This window comes from Plecotus auritus (assembly GCF_963455305.1).
Source record: "Plecotus auritus genome assembly, chromosome: 9".
Taxonomy (NCBI): Eukaryota; Metazoa; Chordata; class Mammalia; order Chiroptera; family Vespertilionidae; genus Plecotus; species Plecotus auritus.
Window position 1 is genome coordinate 81734747 of NC_137783.1, and position 14073 is coordinate 81748819.

Consider the following 14073-nt stretch of genomic DNA (forward strand, 5'->3'; position numbering starts at 1 on the left):
TCCCCTTAAGAAATAAAATATAAATTACAATTAATTTCTCAGTTATATTAAGCACAATAGTTTCTTTTAAAAGAAAAAAGAATGCCATTAAATTCCATTTATTAATTCGTATTTATTAAACAATTTTGTGCTAGGTTCTGCCCACAGAACCTTTAATAGTGTAGAGCAGTGGTTCCCAACATAAGGTACATGCCTCAGAGGGGGGCAGTTTGGTTTTTAAGGGGGGCAATTCGAGAATGAGTTATTAACAGTGTATATTTTGCATTTCTTATGATTCTAGGGGCTTCATATACAGTATATAATGTGACATATTTATGCACTTCAGTTCTCTATTATATGTTTTGAAACTTGCTATTTTTTCATATCACTTCTTTTTTTTTTTAAACCATTTTTTAGTTATTTCTTCCTCAGTACTTCAACTGTCCTTTCGTTCTTTTATTTTTCTCTTTCATGGATGCCATGTTCTTTGGAAGCTTGTTTAGACCAAGTTAATGGCCTTTTAGGCTTCCTCCACATGAATAGGAGTTCACTTTTTGAATAATAAGAATCATATGTCACAGGAGGTGGGGGGCGTCAGGATTTTAGAGATGCTTAGGTGCAGGGTGTGGCGGGGAGGGTATGGCCATAAAAAGGGTGGGAATGACTAGTGTTGAGGGAGACAGATACACCAACCAAAACAAGAATGTGCTTAAGCAGTCCGCCTGGGACTGAGAGAAGATATTTTTGTTTGTTTGCCAGAGCCAGAGCACTTTTCCCGATGTTGCTTGGATAAAAGATCACAAAGAACAATGCTTGCTGTTGTGGACTACCTGAGGAGACAAAAGAGGTAAGTAATGAATATTGCTCCTTGAGTTTGGGGATTTGGAAGTGTAACTTGTTACTATTGGCTGCATTTTAACATGATTATTTGAAGTGATGTGGCTGCAAGGTGCTGTGTTTAATTTGTGTTATGCTTGTATCTGTTGTAATAATTCATGTTTAGGGTAGTACTTTGGTTAAATCAGTGTCAGGAACTCTGAATTCTAGTCCTAACTGTCATAACAGTGTTATCTTTGCTAAATCATGTATCCTTTTGAGGCTTCAGTTTATTTCATCTACAAAGTGATGGGGAAGGAGTAAGTTATTTTCCAGGTTACTTTTAGTTGCATTACTTTTAACTTTTTACTTTTCTTTTTTATAACTCATAAAAGTAACTACAGCTATGTAAAAGTCTCCTTTATGTTCTTTTATTGTAAGATATGTTTCTTTTGTCCATGGAAAAACAGTATCTACTAGGTGTTTAGTCACAAAAAAAGGATTTATTTTGTAAAAATGTAGGGTTGAAGGGTTGCATGCAGACATGGCAAACCACTTGTACACCCTGCACAGGTGTAAGATAGAGAGATATTTATAGAAGGGAAAAAGAAGTTAAGGGAGGGGTGGTTACCACCATCGAGCTTTATTGTAAGCATAAAGTTCTTCCTGTAGGGTTCCTGCTATGGCAGAGTGCAAGAACTCCTCTCATAAGCTTTAGCTCCTCCCAAAGACCTCCCAGCCATAATCTTTATCACTTTACTGTGTATCATGGTCCTCAAAATCAGTGGTTCTATACAGTAATATTCTGCAATGGCAGTGTTTATTTTCTTGATTCTGATAAATTGTTTTACAATATAGTATCTTTGTTTTTAATTTTTTTTTTTTTACTTCAGAGAGACAGAGAAAGGGAGAAAGAGAGAGAAACATTGATTTGTTGTTCCACCCGTTTATTCATTGGTTGCCTCCTGTGTGTGCCCTGACCAGGGATTGAACCCGCAACCTTGGCGCATTAGGACCACAGTCTAACCAACTGAGCTAACCGGCCAGGGCTTCAGTACCATATCTTTCTCCCTATTATTTCTCATGAGATTTTGAACAGTGAATACAGGGATTGCTGGAGTGATTCAGTCATCTGATTGATCTGTGCTGCTCCAGAGTTAACCTGAACTTTGAAGAAATAATGTAGTAGGCCTATAACTTAAGTAGGTAGGAATTGATGTCTCATGTGGTTATGGCAGTAGCTGATTAAGAATGGGAGGAAGATGTGGGAGAAAAGTGAAAAGTTATGTTTAACCTAATGCATTTATATGTTAAAAATTAATTCCTCTGGCCCTAGCTGGTATAGTTCAGTGGTTGGAATGGCAGCACGTGCACCAAAGGGTCTCTGGTTTGATTCCTGATTCCTGGTCAGGGTGCAGGCTTGATCCCTGCCCCCCCCACACAGACACACCACTCACACACACACACACACACACACACACACACACATGCACACACACATACACACACACACACACACCCCACACACACGCCCCACACACACACGCACGCACATTTTGTTTTTTTTCTTCTTCCTCTCCCACTCCCCCACCTCTTTTCCACTTTCTTTAAAGATCAATGGAGAAAATATTAACAAAAAATAAAATAAAATAAATTCCTCTGTATCCTCCTTATACCATTTTACTCCCTTTTTAGAAAAAGAAGTGTTGTGATAGGCCTTTCAGTGTCTTCGTTTCTAGTGAGAAAGTTACTGATTCACCTGACTGCTTTGTAACAGATTCTATTCTGAGAAAACCCTTAAGAAGCTTTAACTATTGCCAGAAGCATCTCTTTTCTTGGTAGTGGGAGGCAGTTTCACCTTCGATTCATTAATTCCAGGTTTATCATTGAAGTAGAATGGTGTTTACAGTAGTAGGCCTTGGGAGAAGGTAAACATTCTTGATATTCAGTTTTAATGAATAAGACTAAAGAAGATTCCTTGAGAGATTATGAATGAGACAGAATAAAAGGTAATGGATCTGAGTTCAAGTCCAAGTCTGTTACTTTGAAGCTTTGTGATCTCTGAACTTCAAGTTCCTCAGAATAGCTATCCTTAAATGTTGACTGTATAATAGGCACTTTATTATTAGCCTTATAAGCATTATTTACTCATTGCAACTATTCTTGGAGATATATATTGTTCCCAGGTTTTACAAATGAGGAAACAGGCTTAAGCAGTTAAGTTGCTGGAGATGAAAGTTTGGAGTAGGCAGTCCAGCTGGATTGGAACCTAGCTGTATCCTACTCTAAAACCAGAGTTCTTAATCTTGTCACATCTCTATAATGTTAGTTTAGAAAAAAGTAATATCTATGATCCTGTCCAGTTCTGGCCCACTGTTACCACAATGGAAGGTTTTTATTAAATAACTCAGACAAAAAAACTAAGGAGAAAATGAACTACAAACAGGAAGGACATGTACCTGTGTCTTAGAAGAAATAAATATTTTATTAAATTGGCCATTTAAAAGATTTATGTATGTGTTATTATTCTGTGTAGCCTATTCTTAGCTTATGGGCCAAATAGCCCTTGGTGGAGAGGAAGTATGAACCCCAAGTTTATATAGGATGATAGACCATAGCTTTCATCAGATTTTCTAAGGGTGTCTGATCCAAAAAGATGGACACATAGGGCTCTTCAGCCAGGTTATCTTAGTTGCTTATAGATACAGTCAGCCCTTCATACCCATGGGTTCACATCTGCAAGTTCCACATCCACATATTCAACCAACTGCAGATCAAAAATACTCGAAAAAATAAATTTTACCTTGTTGCTGACATGTCATATGTAGTTAGGCCATGATGGCTGCGTCTGTACTGAACATGTGCAGACTTTTTTTCTTTGTCATTATTCCATAAACAATATTGTATAACAATGATTCATATAGCATTTGCATTGTGTTAGATATTTTAGTAATCTAGACATGATTTAAAGTATACAGGAATGCAAATACTGTGCCATGTTATATTAGGTACATGAGCATCTGTGAATTTTGGTATCTGCCTGGGGTCCTGGAACCAGCCCCCACAAATACCAAGGGACAACTACATATTGGGAAAATGTGGTTCTTGGTTAAACTAGTACTTGCTTCCATTGTATTTTCTATCAGTATACTTTTCTTTTAATATTGAAGGTAAGAAATGGACATGACTTCATTTAGAATTTTTCTTTAGATCTTCCTCAGGAACAGTGTTTGATGATGCTTTCTGGCTGGAGTTCAATTATCTAGAGGTTGCCAAGGTAGCTCAGTCTTGTGCGGCTCACTTTACAGCATTACTCTATGCAGAAATCTACGCAGATAAGAAAAACATAGAGGATCAAGAGAAAAGGTAACGGAATTTGCAAGTTTTGTCTTTCAAAATTAGTGTTGACTTTGTTTCAATAAAGCTTTATATTAAAGATTTATTTTGTTCTCACTTCCACATTTAAAAGATATTTTATGTAGAAGTTTTCTATCTTTAAAAGAGAAATAATAATATTTTAAAAAAGAAATCAGGAATTCTGTTCTGGAATCAATAGAGATGTTTATTATTTAAGAATTGTAAAAAATTGCTGAAACCGGTTTGGCTCAGTGGATAGAGCGTCGGCCTGCGGACTGAAGGGTCCCGGGTTCGATTCCGGTCGAGGGCATGTACCTTGGTTGCGGGCACATCCCCAGTGGGAGGTGTGCAGGAGGCAGCTGATCGATGTTTCTCTCTCATCGATGTTTCTAGCTCTCTATCCCTCTCCTTTCCTCTCTGTAAAATATCAATAAAATATATTAAAAAAAAAAAAAAGAATTGTAAAAAATTATACAAAGAGCGACTGGGAGACAGAGATCACACTTTTGCCCTGTATTCCCATAGCAACTGGCATTAGCAACTTAATATAAGTGAACAATAAATATTTTTCAAATGGTTGAATGATTCCCTGATTTCAGTTAAATTAAGTTTACCACTATTCCCTCAGCTTAGTCAAGATCTATTTTATGTGTTGACTGTGAAGTAATGTAACTGATTTCTTTCTGTGACTACATCACTTTCATTGCTGTGTTTGTTACCTACCTGAATTTCTAACACTTTAATTTGCTTTTCCTCTAAGTTAGAACTCTCATAAGAATTTAATAAGTGTAGTCCTAGATAATAGTGAGAAACAAAACAGCCAAGAAAGTTCAAGAGTGCCGGTTTGGTTTAGTGGATAGAGCATTGGCCTGCGGACTCAAGTGTCTCAGGTTCGATTCTGGTCAAGGGCATGTACCTTGGTTGCGGGCACATCCCCAGTGGGGGGTGTGCAGGAAGCAGCTGATTGATGTTTCTCTCTCATCGATGTTTCTAACTCTCTCTCCCTCTCCCTTCCTCTCTGTAAAAAATCAATATATATTTTTTAAAAAAGTTCAAGAGTGAAAAATGTAGTTTATAATCCCACTTGTCCTCAAATTTTATTCACTTAAAATAGCCTAGTGTTTATTTTTGTAGTTAGCTTCACTTTTCCACCACAAAAATCACTTATATTAAAAAATTGACTAGAAGGGGTCAATGAGGAAAAAAAGGGGACATCTGTAGTACTTTCAATAATAAAGATAAATTTTAAAAAAATTAAAATAGCAAATATGTATAATGTTGATACATTTCTCATGCTTGCTACTTATAATTTCTACTGTTTAAAAATAAATCTTTATTGTTGAAAGTATTACATATGTCCCTTTTACCCCCTTTACCCTCTCTAACCCCTTTTGCCCCCACTCCAAGCCCTCACTATCCTACTATCTGTGTCCATGGGTTATGCACATATGCACATGGGTTCATTGGTTGATCTCTCGCCCCCCTCTCTGCCCTCCCCTGCATACCTTCTGAGGTTTGACAGTCTGATCATGTCTCTACGTCTCTGGGTCTATTTTTGTTCATTAGTTTATGTTGTTCATTAGATTGCAATCTTTCTCTGAGTGCAATCTTTCTCTGACTGGCTTACTTCACTTAGCATAATGCTCTCTAGTTCCATCCATGTTGTTCCAAATGGTAAGAGTTCTTTCTTTTTTTATAGCTGTGTAGTATTCCATTATATAGATTTTCCACAGCTTTTTAAAAATATATATTTTATTGATTTTTACAGAGAGGAAGGGAGAGGGATAGAGAGTTAGAAATATCAATCAGCTGCCCCTGCACACCCCCTACTGTGGATGTGCCTGCAACTAAGGTACATGCCCTTGACCAGAATCAAACCTGGGACCCTTTAGTCCGCAGGTGAACGCTCTATCCACTGAGCCAAACTGGTTAGGGCTGTACCACAGCTTTTTAATTCATTAATTTCCACTTTGGGTTGCCATTAAGCTAGAAGAAGCATGGTTTTTAGACTGTGAAAAAATCAGCAACCAAAATTCAGATCCTAGTCCAAACATAATTAATTTAATAGACGTGAACTGATTTTTTTTTAACTCCCTGGTTTGGTATTTACTAGTAATTTCTACTTTCAAGTTGAAAACTAGAAAAAAATCTACAATATGTAGATTATGTGTATATTAGTAATATGTAATTGATATGTTCACAGTCACTGTAGACTTCCTATTGAAAACAAGCATGTTGTCCTTTAAGTATGTATTGAGTAAGAAATTACTGCCTATTCTTAAAATCTTAAAATTTTGAGTTAGGGCCTGCGTACTTGGTAGCAGTAATTATCCAAATGTGCTTCAGTAGTTTGGTTCCATAGAATGAATGGTATTTCTTACTAATCTGGAGTGTATAACTGAGCTCTTCTCTGAGTATAAATAAAAGCATCTTTAATTTAGAGTGGCTGATTATATAGAATGTGGCAACTTTTTGAAAAATTAATTGTCAAGCAGGAGTGCCTCGATTTTATTTTGGTTAACTTTAGGAAAATGTGCTTGACAGATAAATAGTGCTTGCTGTGTGCTTTCACAGTCTGGTTTTGATTTTTTTTTTTCCTGATGCCTGATGGGAAGGGGAGGGCAAACAGAGATATGAATGAGGTGTGTAAAATCTAGGGATTTCCAGTTTCGTTCAGTAGCTCAGGTGAACTGAGACTTTGTAAATTTAAAGTGATCAGGGAAAGCATAACTGTGAGCAAAAAACAAATCAACAGTTTACAGACACTGTCAGGTCCAAAAAGTGAATTGTTCTCTTAAATTTTCTATTTGTTATTTAATATCAAAATACCTCCATACTAGCTATTCCAAAAATACATATAAAGTTTTACTTAGTTGTAACTTACTCCTGAGAAAATATAAGATTTCAATGTTTAGTGTCCATATTTTTTTTTAGAAGTCAAGACGTTTTCAAACAGGATTTAGACAATAGGTATTATTAGTTCACATCCTCAGTCATTTTAATGTTCCTGACAGAAGTCCTGGCAACTCCGTGTGCCTGGATGAATGACAGCCGCAGACTAGAGTCATACTCTTTAATGTCTTTCCTACTTTCCAGATTTCTTCTCTAAAAACTGACTTTTTCCTGTATTACTGCCAATAAGGAAATATATGCAGTATCTATGTATAAGGGTTATAAAGCAAAATAGAATGTTGTCAGCCCCATTTTATTAATCAGTGGTCTCTGCCCCATCCCTCTGTGCTTCCTCCAAGATACAAATGTTATCTTCTGTCTTGTGTTTATCATTCGCTTAGATGATATTGTTATGTGAGTATGAGCTCATAAATATATTGCAGTTTTCCTTATTTTTGAGCTTTATACAACTGTTTCTAGTTTGGGTGGAAAAAATAAAGAAGAAACTGGAATAAGTTTATAGGTAAATTATAGAGGTGCTGTCACATATGATAGCATTTTATGGGCACTGTGTAGGTAGCATGATTTTAGAATTGAAATTACTTATAAGACTGAATATCATATATAAATGCATGATTTAAAGCTAAGGCCTTAGAGCAGACAAATCTGAGTTCTAATCCTTATTACTACTTGTTAGGTTTATAATCTTGGATGTAGGTTTCTCAATACAATATTATCAGATGTCTTAATTTTTGCCCATTTGTCAGGTTTAAGTGTTGTTTTAGTGTGATCTTAATTTGTGTGCCTGTGATTATTAATGAGGTTCAATTTTAGGTAAAACTACTGGCAGAACAGTTGGGAACTGAATTGGGTGGCAGCTACTCTATTTTTAAACAGGCCTGTTTATATAAATAAGCATTTTTGGCATGTAGCCTTCCCATACATAACATTGTCATTAAAATGTAATTCTCATTGAAAAATTAATATTCACAAATTTGTTTTGTATTCTAGGCCTAAGTGGTATTATGTTTTAAAATATAAATGGTTTACTATGTTTTATTTGTGACCATTATTAGTTTTTCCATCAAAGTCTATAGTCTGTGCATTCACAAGCATCTCATTAAAATAAGTGTTCTGTGACAAACAGAAATCTTGGATTTGAAGAGGGAAGCCAAAGCACAACCATTTCTAGCTTGAGTGAAAAAAGTAAAGAAGAAACTGGTATAAGTTTACAGGTAAATATTATAGGCCTACTATTTGTGATAATATTTATTTTATACTTCATATTGTTGTTATAGAGACTGTATAGATATAATTTGATTTTCAAACTGAAGTTTGGACTGTCATGTACATAAATTCATGGTTTGAAGCTTGGAGTAGAAAATTTGAGTTCTAATCCTGACTCTACCACTAAATTGTATAATCTTGCACCTATTACTTAACCTTCCAACCTTGAGTTCCTTTAGTGGAAAGATGGATGTAAAACCACCTATATCATAGAGTGATACCATGTATTTTTCATTTTCCTTATAGTACTTAACATTTACAATTACATATTTATTGCTTTACCTATTTATTGTATGTTACATCTCAGGCCTTCAATACATTTCTTAATACCTACTCTTAAATTGGCCTAATCTTACTGAATTTCTGAGGTCAACTTGTTCCTCTAAAATGACAATTTAAATTTCTCTGATCTTTTCTGCTTTGCTTTTGTTTTGGCTTTACCTTGCCTCCTACTTCTGGAGAAAACGGGTGACATAGACAGGAAACCCCACCACAACCTATTATCATAGAAATCTCCCTGCATATGCTGCCATCATAGAGAAATGGTTTCTCCTCCTCCTGTCTGCAGACTAATCCTTCTTCCTGTGCTTTGTTTTTCAACAACTCTTTTTTCAGAAAAATAATTTTTATTGTCCTGTGCCCTCTCTCAACATATCAAACCTTTCTTATTAAAATCATTTTCCTGCAAACTAATACAAAATCATTTTCCTAGTCCGTGTGTGTGTGTGTGTGTGTGTGTGTGTGTGTGTGTGTCCCTTTTTTTCTCCCATCCCTTCACAGCAAACCTTTGTGAAAAAGTTCTCTATAGTTGGTGTCTCCATTTCCTCTCCTTCCACTCTCTCCACTGAATAGCACTTCTAATGGCACCTGTAAACTTCATGTTACTAAGTCTGGTGGTCACCTTTCATTCAACATGTTTCTTAACATTTCATTAACACTTGGCACCATAACCATGCCTTGCTTGACATATGTTCTATCTACCTTTTTAAAATTCCATTCTCCTTGCCTATTTGCTTCTTTATACTCCTATTCTCTTTTACTTAGTTTTTGGAATATTATTTGTGAACCAGGCACTGTGCTAGGCTTAAATACTAAATGTTTTAACCCTGAGACTTGATTTCATGTTTATGAATAGAAACAGTTTAATTATAATTACACAATGATGCCAATATCAATGAATTTTTATTTAAGAAATATCCTTCAAAGCAAACACCTTTTAGGCAGTTTAATTGCTTTATTGATTTTCTATGCAATACAGTTTCTTCTTTTTCAATTCTTATTTTTATTTTATTGAGATGATTTTAAAAGAATTATCTTTTTCCTGTGTAAATATTACAGCAAAGATTTGAGTCATCAAACCATTTCTTTATCCATATCATATTTTACCAATTATAACAATGCAAATTTGAATTTGTGTGTTTTTTACTAAATTACATTTTTAAGAATCAGACTTTGCTTCAGAACATAATTTCCCCATCTACAGTTTTAGCTATCGACAGGATTATTTGGTGTGTGTTTTTAATGATTATTTTTGCATGTATTAAAAGCCTAGTCAGTTGGGATTAATTTCTTACCTAATTCATTAAATTATGAGCAACTCTTCTCAGGTATTAATTACATTGTCATTTGGTTATCTGGGATCTTTTTGTGTTCCTAATCTAAATCTTTAGTATATATTTTAATATATTTTACTTTATAACATAACATTTATATTGAGATTTACATGTTGGTAAATTTCCAATTTGCTAAATTCATAAAGTGATAGTTTTCCTCTTCATTTTTTGTTGTTTCCATGTTTTTAGGATCTGCTCTTAGAAATCTACAGAAGTATAGGGGAGCCAGACAGTCTGTATGGCTGTGGCGGAGGGAAAATGCTACAACCCCTTACTAGGTATATTGCATTTATCTAGATAATGGTATTGTAATTCTGTTCGTAAAGGAGTTACATATATGTAGAACTCAAAGGTATTTTTAAATCTTTATAGACTACGAACATATGAGCATGAAGCAATGTGGGAGAAAGCCCTAGTAACATATGACCTTGAGACAGCAATCACTTCGCCAACCCGCCAGGCGGGAATCATTCAGGTATTTTTTTTTTTTCCCTGCTTTAGTAAAGCGCTAAAAGTGTAGTGCTGAGATGATTTCAGTGTGTCAGTGGAATATTTATGTAGCCTGATAAATTCTAGGTATAAGACTGAAAATTATGTGTTTTTTCAGGCATTGGGCTAAAAAATCAGAGGGATGCACAGGTAAATAAGACAGGTCACTGACCTAAAAGATAGTGTTGATGATAATCTTGTTAGCTAATAGTAGAAGATATTTGACTGTGTACAGCAAACATGTTAAACTCAAAGGCTAACATGGGCCAAATAAACAAGGTTTAAGTTTATGTGGGCCACAAAAAAACAAAACCTTCAATTTTCATAGAAACATAGGTTTATTTTGATAAAGGCATGCTGAATACAAAGAACTGAAATAAATGAATAATCATTAACATAAAATAATAGAACATTTTAATAAAAATTAATATTTTTTCTTGAACATTAACTTACCAGACACTGAATAACTGCACAAATTAATAAGCGTAATGCAAATAAACCTATTTTTCTTATTCTCCAAAATTGAAATATTTCCTGTTGCGCACACCAAACAAGTCAGTACAAGACTAATGACGTGGCAATTGGCTACTAAAATATTCACTGCTAGTATTAGTGGAGAGAAATGGTGCACTTGTGCATAAGGCATGAAAGGGAAACTAATGCAACACGATTATAGTAATCAGTCACTAGCCAACATTGTAGTTCGTTATTAATAATTATGCATAACAGGATATTATAAAAATTGTTACAAAATTTTTATTAAAACGTTTCTTGCATACCGTTATATTGGCTGGGCCGCAGAAATACTTGTTGTGGGCTGCATCGGCCCGTGGGGTGCAAGTTTGACGTGCTTGGTGTACAATGTGCTAGGTAGTGAATTAAGTCCACTTGGATAATCTCATGTGAACTATTTCTAATAGTTTGCATTGGAGCTGGTTCCAGAAGATATCATTTCTGTTACTGGTTACTATTCCTTAACCATTTTCCATCAAATATTAGAGTCCTTTGAGCTCTTTCTTTGTGTTTTGAGGGGAACATTTACTTTGTTACTTCGGAATTTTAAATGAAATATTGTGCACTACTAAACTTTTTTTAAAGTTATTTTGCATGTTTGATTGTTATAGTTTATTTCTCTAGTTTTCTGTTATCTTTGATTACTTACTTTTTTTTTTTAACTCTTGCTCAGGCCTTGCAGAATTTGGGACTTTGTCATATTCTTTCTGTCTACTTAAAAGGATTAGATGATGAAAATAAAGAGTGGTGTGCTGAACTACAGGAACTTCATTACCAAGCAGCATGGAGGAATATGCAGTGGGACCGCTGCATTTCTGTTAAGTAAGAAGAACTCCGACATTTTAAATCATCATTTCTCTGTTTATAAACAATACACTTTTAAAATATTGCTCTATGGATATAACAGGATTTCTGTTTTTATGTTTTTGAGATCTTGCAAGCTGAAGATATGCCTACATGCTTAAATAAGATAGCAATAAGCAGTTGATGTACCTAGACTTGAATTTCACTCTTTTCCATTAGGGTAACTCTACCCCCACCTCCAAGTATATTTGAAAATAGAAATATAAAAAGTATTTTCTCATGAGAATCTTCTCACTTATATTTATAAATCCAAAGAAAATTATATCTATTTCCCTCCCCACTCCCTGCAGCAAACATTTTAGTTAATCAGATAGCACTTTTATTGACTGGAGGTGCTGTCACAAAAAGACTGTTTACCTTTATTTATGAAATACTTTTTTAAAAAAAACACTGCTAAATTACTAACACAGGACGATATCTGTAGGATCACCTCATTTTCTGAATGAAAAGCCAAATATCTAATTAATAAGCGATTTTGTATCTATGTTAAAAAGTCTCTTGATGAGGTAAAACAACAAAAAATTAAATCATATTAACTGTATGTTTAAATGACTTCATAGAAAATTTTTTTTTTACTAATGGGCATTTCTTTCCAATTTGAAACTATTACATTACTATAAAATTAGAGATATACTTTCATTATTTTTAAAACATTATAGTCTGTAAGCTTGTTCCTACCTACTTCTATAAAAGCACCATATACTGTGCTTTTTTTGCCTGCTCTATTTCAGCCACAAAGGTCTTTTCTATTTTTTCATTAGGCCAAGCTGTTTCTACCTAAAGGCCTTACATGTATCTTCTTTTCCCCATTACCATGTGTGTGGCTTCTTGTCATTCAGATTTTAGTTTAATAATGTCACATCTCAGAGACACCTTTCTTGACTACCCATTCTAAAACAGTTATTCAGTTTTGTTACTCTTTTTTAATTCTCTGCATCTCCCTTGTCACTACCTGATATTTTTCTTACTTATTGTCCATCTTCTCCAAACTGGAACATAAACTCCATGAAAATGAATCTGATCTGACTTTGCATCTAAACCTGGTACCTAGTGCCTGGCACATAGTTGGTGTTTAATGAATAAAAGAGTGAAAATATAGCATATTTAGAATCCCACACAGTATATGAGAAACATTTTTTCTGCTTAAAGAATTTAAATGACCAATTTTTTTGTATTTCTTAACCGAAATTTCTAGAAATGCTTTTTTAAATGGAGAAATCTCAATTTTAGTTTTAAAATTGTGTCTTTTGATGAAATTATTTATACATGCATATCTTAAGATTCTGTTTTTAAATGTATTTTTTCTTTTATTTTTAAAATTATCTCACAGCAAAGGAATAGAAGGAACGAGTTACCACGAATCATTGTACAATGCTTTGCAGTCTCTGAGAGATAGAGAATTCTCCACATTTTATGAAAGTCTCAAATATGCCAGGTATTACAAAAAGAAAGTTATTATATTTTAACATTTAATGTCATGGCTTCTTTTCTGAAAACTTGACAAATGATTTCAATGTAAGGATTTGAACTGGTGAAGGGATAAGAGCTTGGTAGCTATAGTCAAGTTGTTTCTTTGTCATTTCTGCCCTCCTCTCAAAAAAAGTTCCCTGTGTAATAAAAACTCATGTGGATTAGTGTTGAAACTCAAACAATGCAGATGGGGGATGGGGACAGCATCCAGGGTTTAGCTGTTTCCTACCTTTTGCACATCTGAAAAATGAGTGCTCAGATGAGTTTTATCTTCTGCAAGCAAGTTGTTATGTGAATTTTGGGTGGGCCTATCTTAATTATTTTCTGTATCTTGAAAAAGTATTCTTTGTTTTTTCAATGTTATATGTTAGAGAATTCTTTTAATGCTCATTTGTCAAATATATATTACAGTGCTCTTATTTTTGTTTTAAATGTAGAAGCATGCTCAGATGCTAGGTGCTTACATAAATTGTTACATTATTTTTCTTATGTAATACATTTTTCTTTGTTTATGTAGTTCAAATATGTCCTTTCCTTTGAAAAAATTCCCTTTGCGACCCCAAGGCAAATTTTTTTATGCTGAACTCTCAAAGATTTGTTGATTGCCACATCTCTTGTTTTCTTTCTGGACCAGTTCACTGGGAGTTTTAATCTTATCTCCTTTAGTAGTTGTATGGAATATACCTGTCTTAGTGTTTGTAAAATAAAGTCAATACTTCAGTCTTGTTATGGGGCACAAATGAGACCTTGCACCTTAAAGTATTTACTATTACAGACTAAACAAGTGTAACAT

The 14073-nt window shown here is 34.4% G+C and overlaps 1 protein-coding gene across 1 annotated transcript in view; it reads left to right on the forward strand.

Moving 5' to 3' along the window:
- Positions 1–14073, forward strand: part of ATM (ATM serine/threonine kinase) — a 158200-nt gene that overhangs the window by 112339 nt on the left and 31788 nt on the right. The window contains exons 38-44 of the mRNA XM_080641742.1: positions 739–826; positions 4006–4161; positions 8192–8279; positions 10134–10222; positions 10317–10419; positions 11620–11768; positions 13141–13245. Coding sequence (XP_080497868.1) covers positions 739–826; positions 4006–4161; positions 8192–8279; positions 10134–10222; positions 10317–10419; positions 11620–11768; positions 13141–13245 — 778 coding nt within the window. The remainder of the gene's footprint in view (positions 1–738; positions 827–4005; positions 4162–8191; positions 8280–10133; positions 10223–10316; positions 10420–11619; positions 11769–13140; positions 13246–14073) is intronic.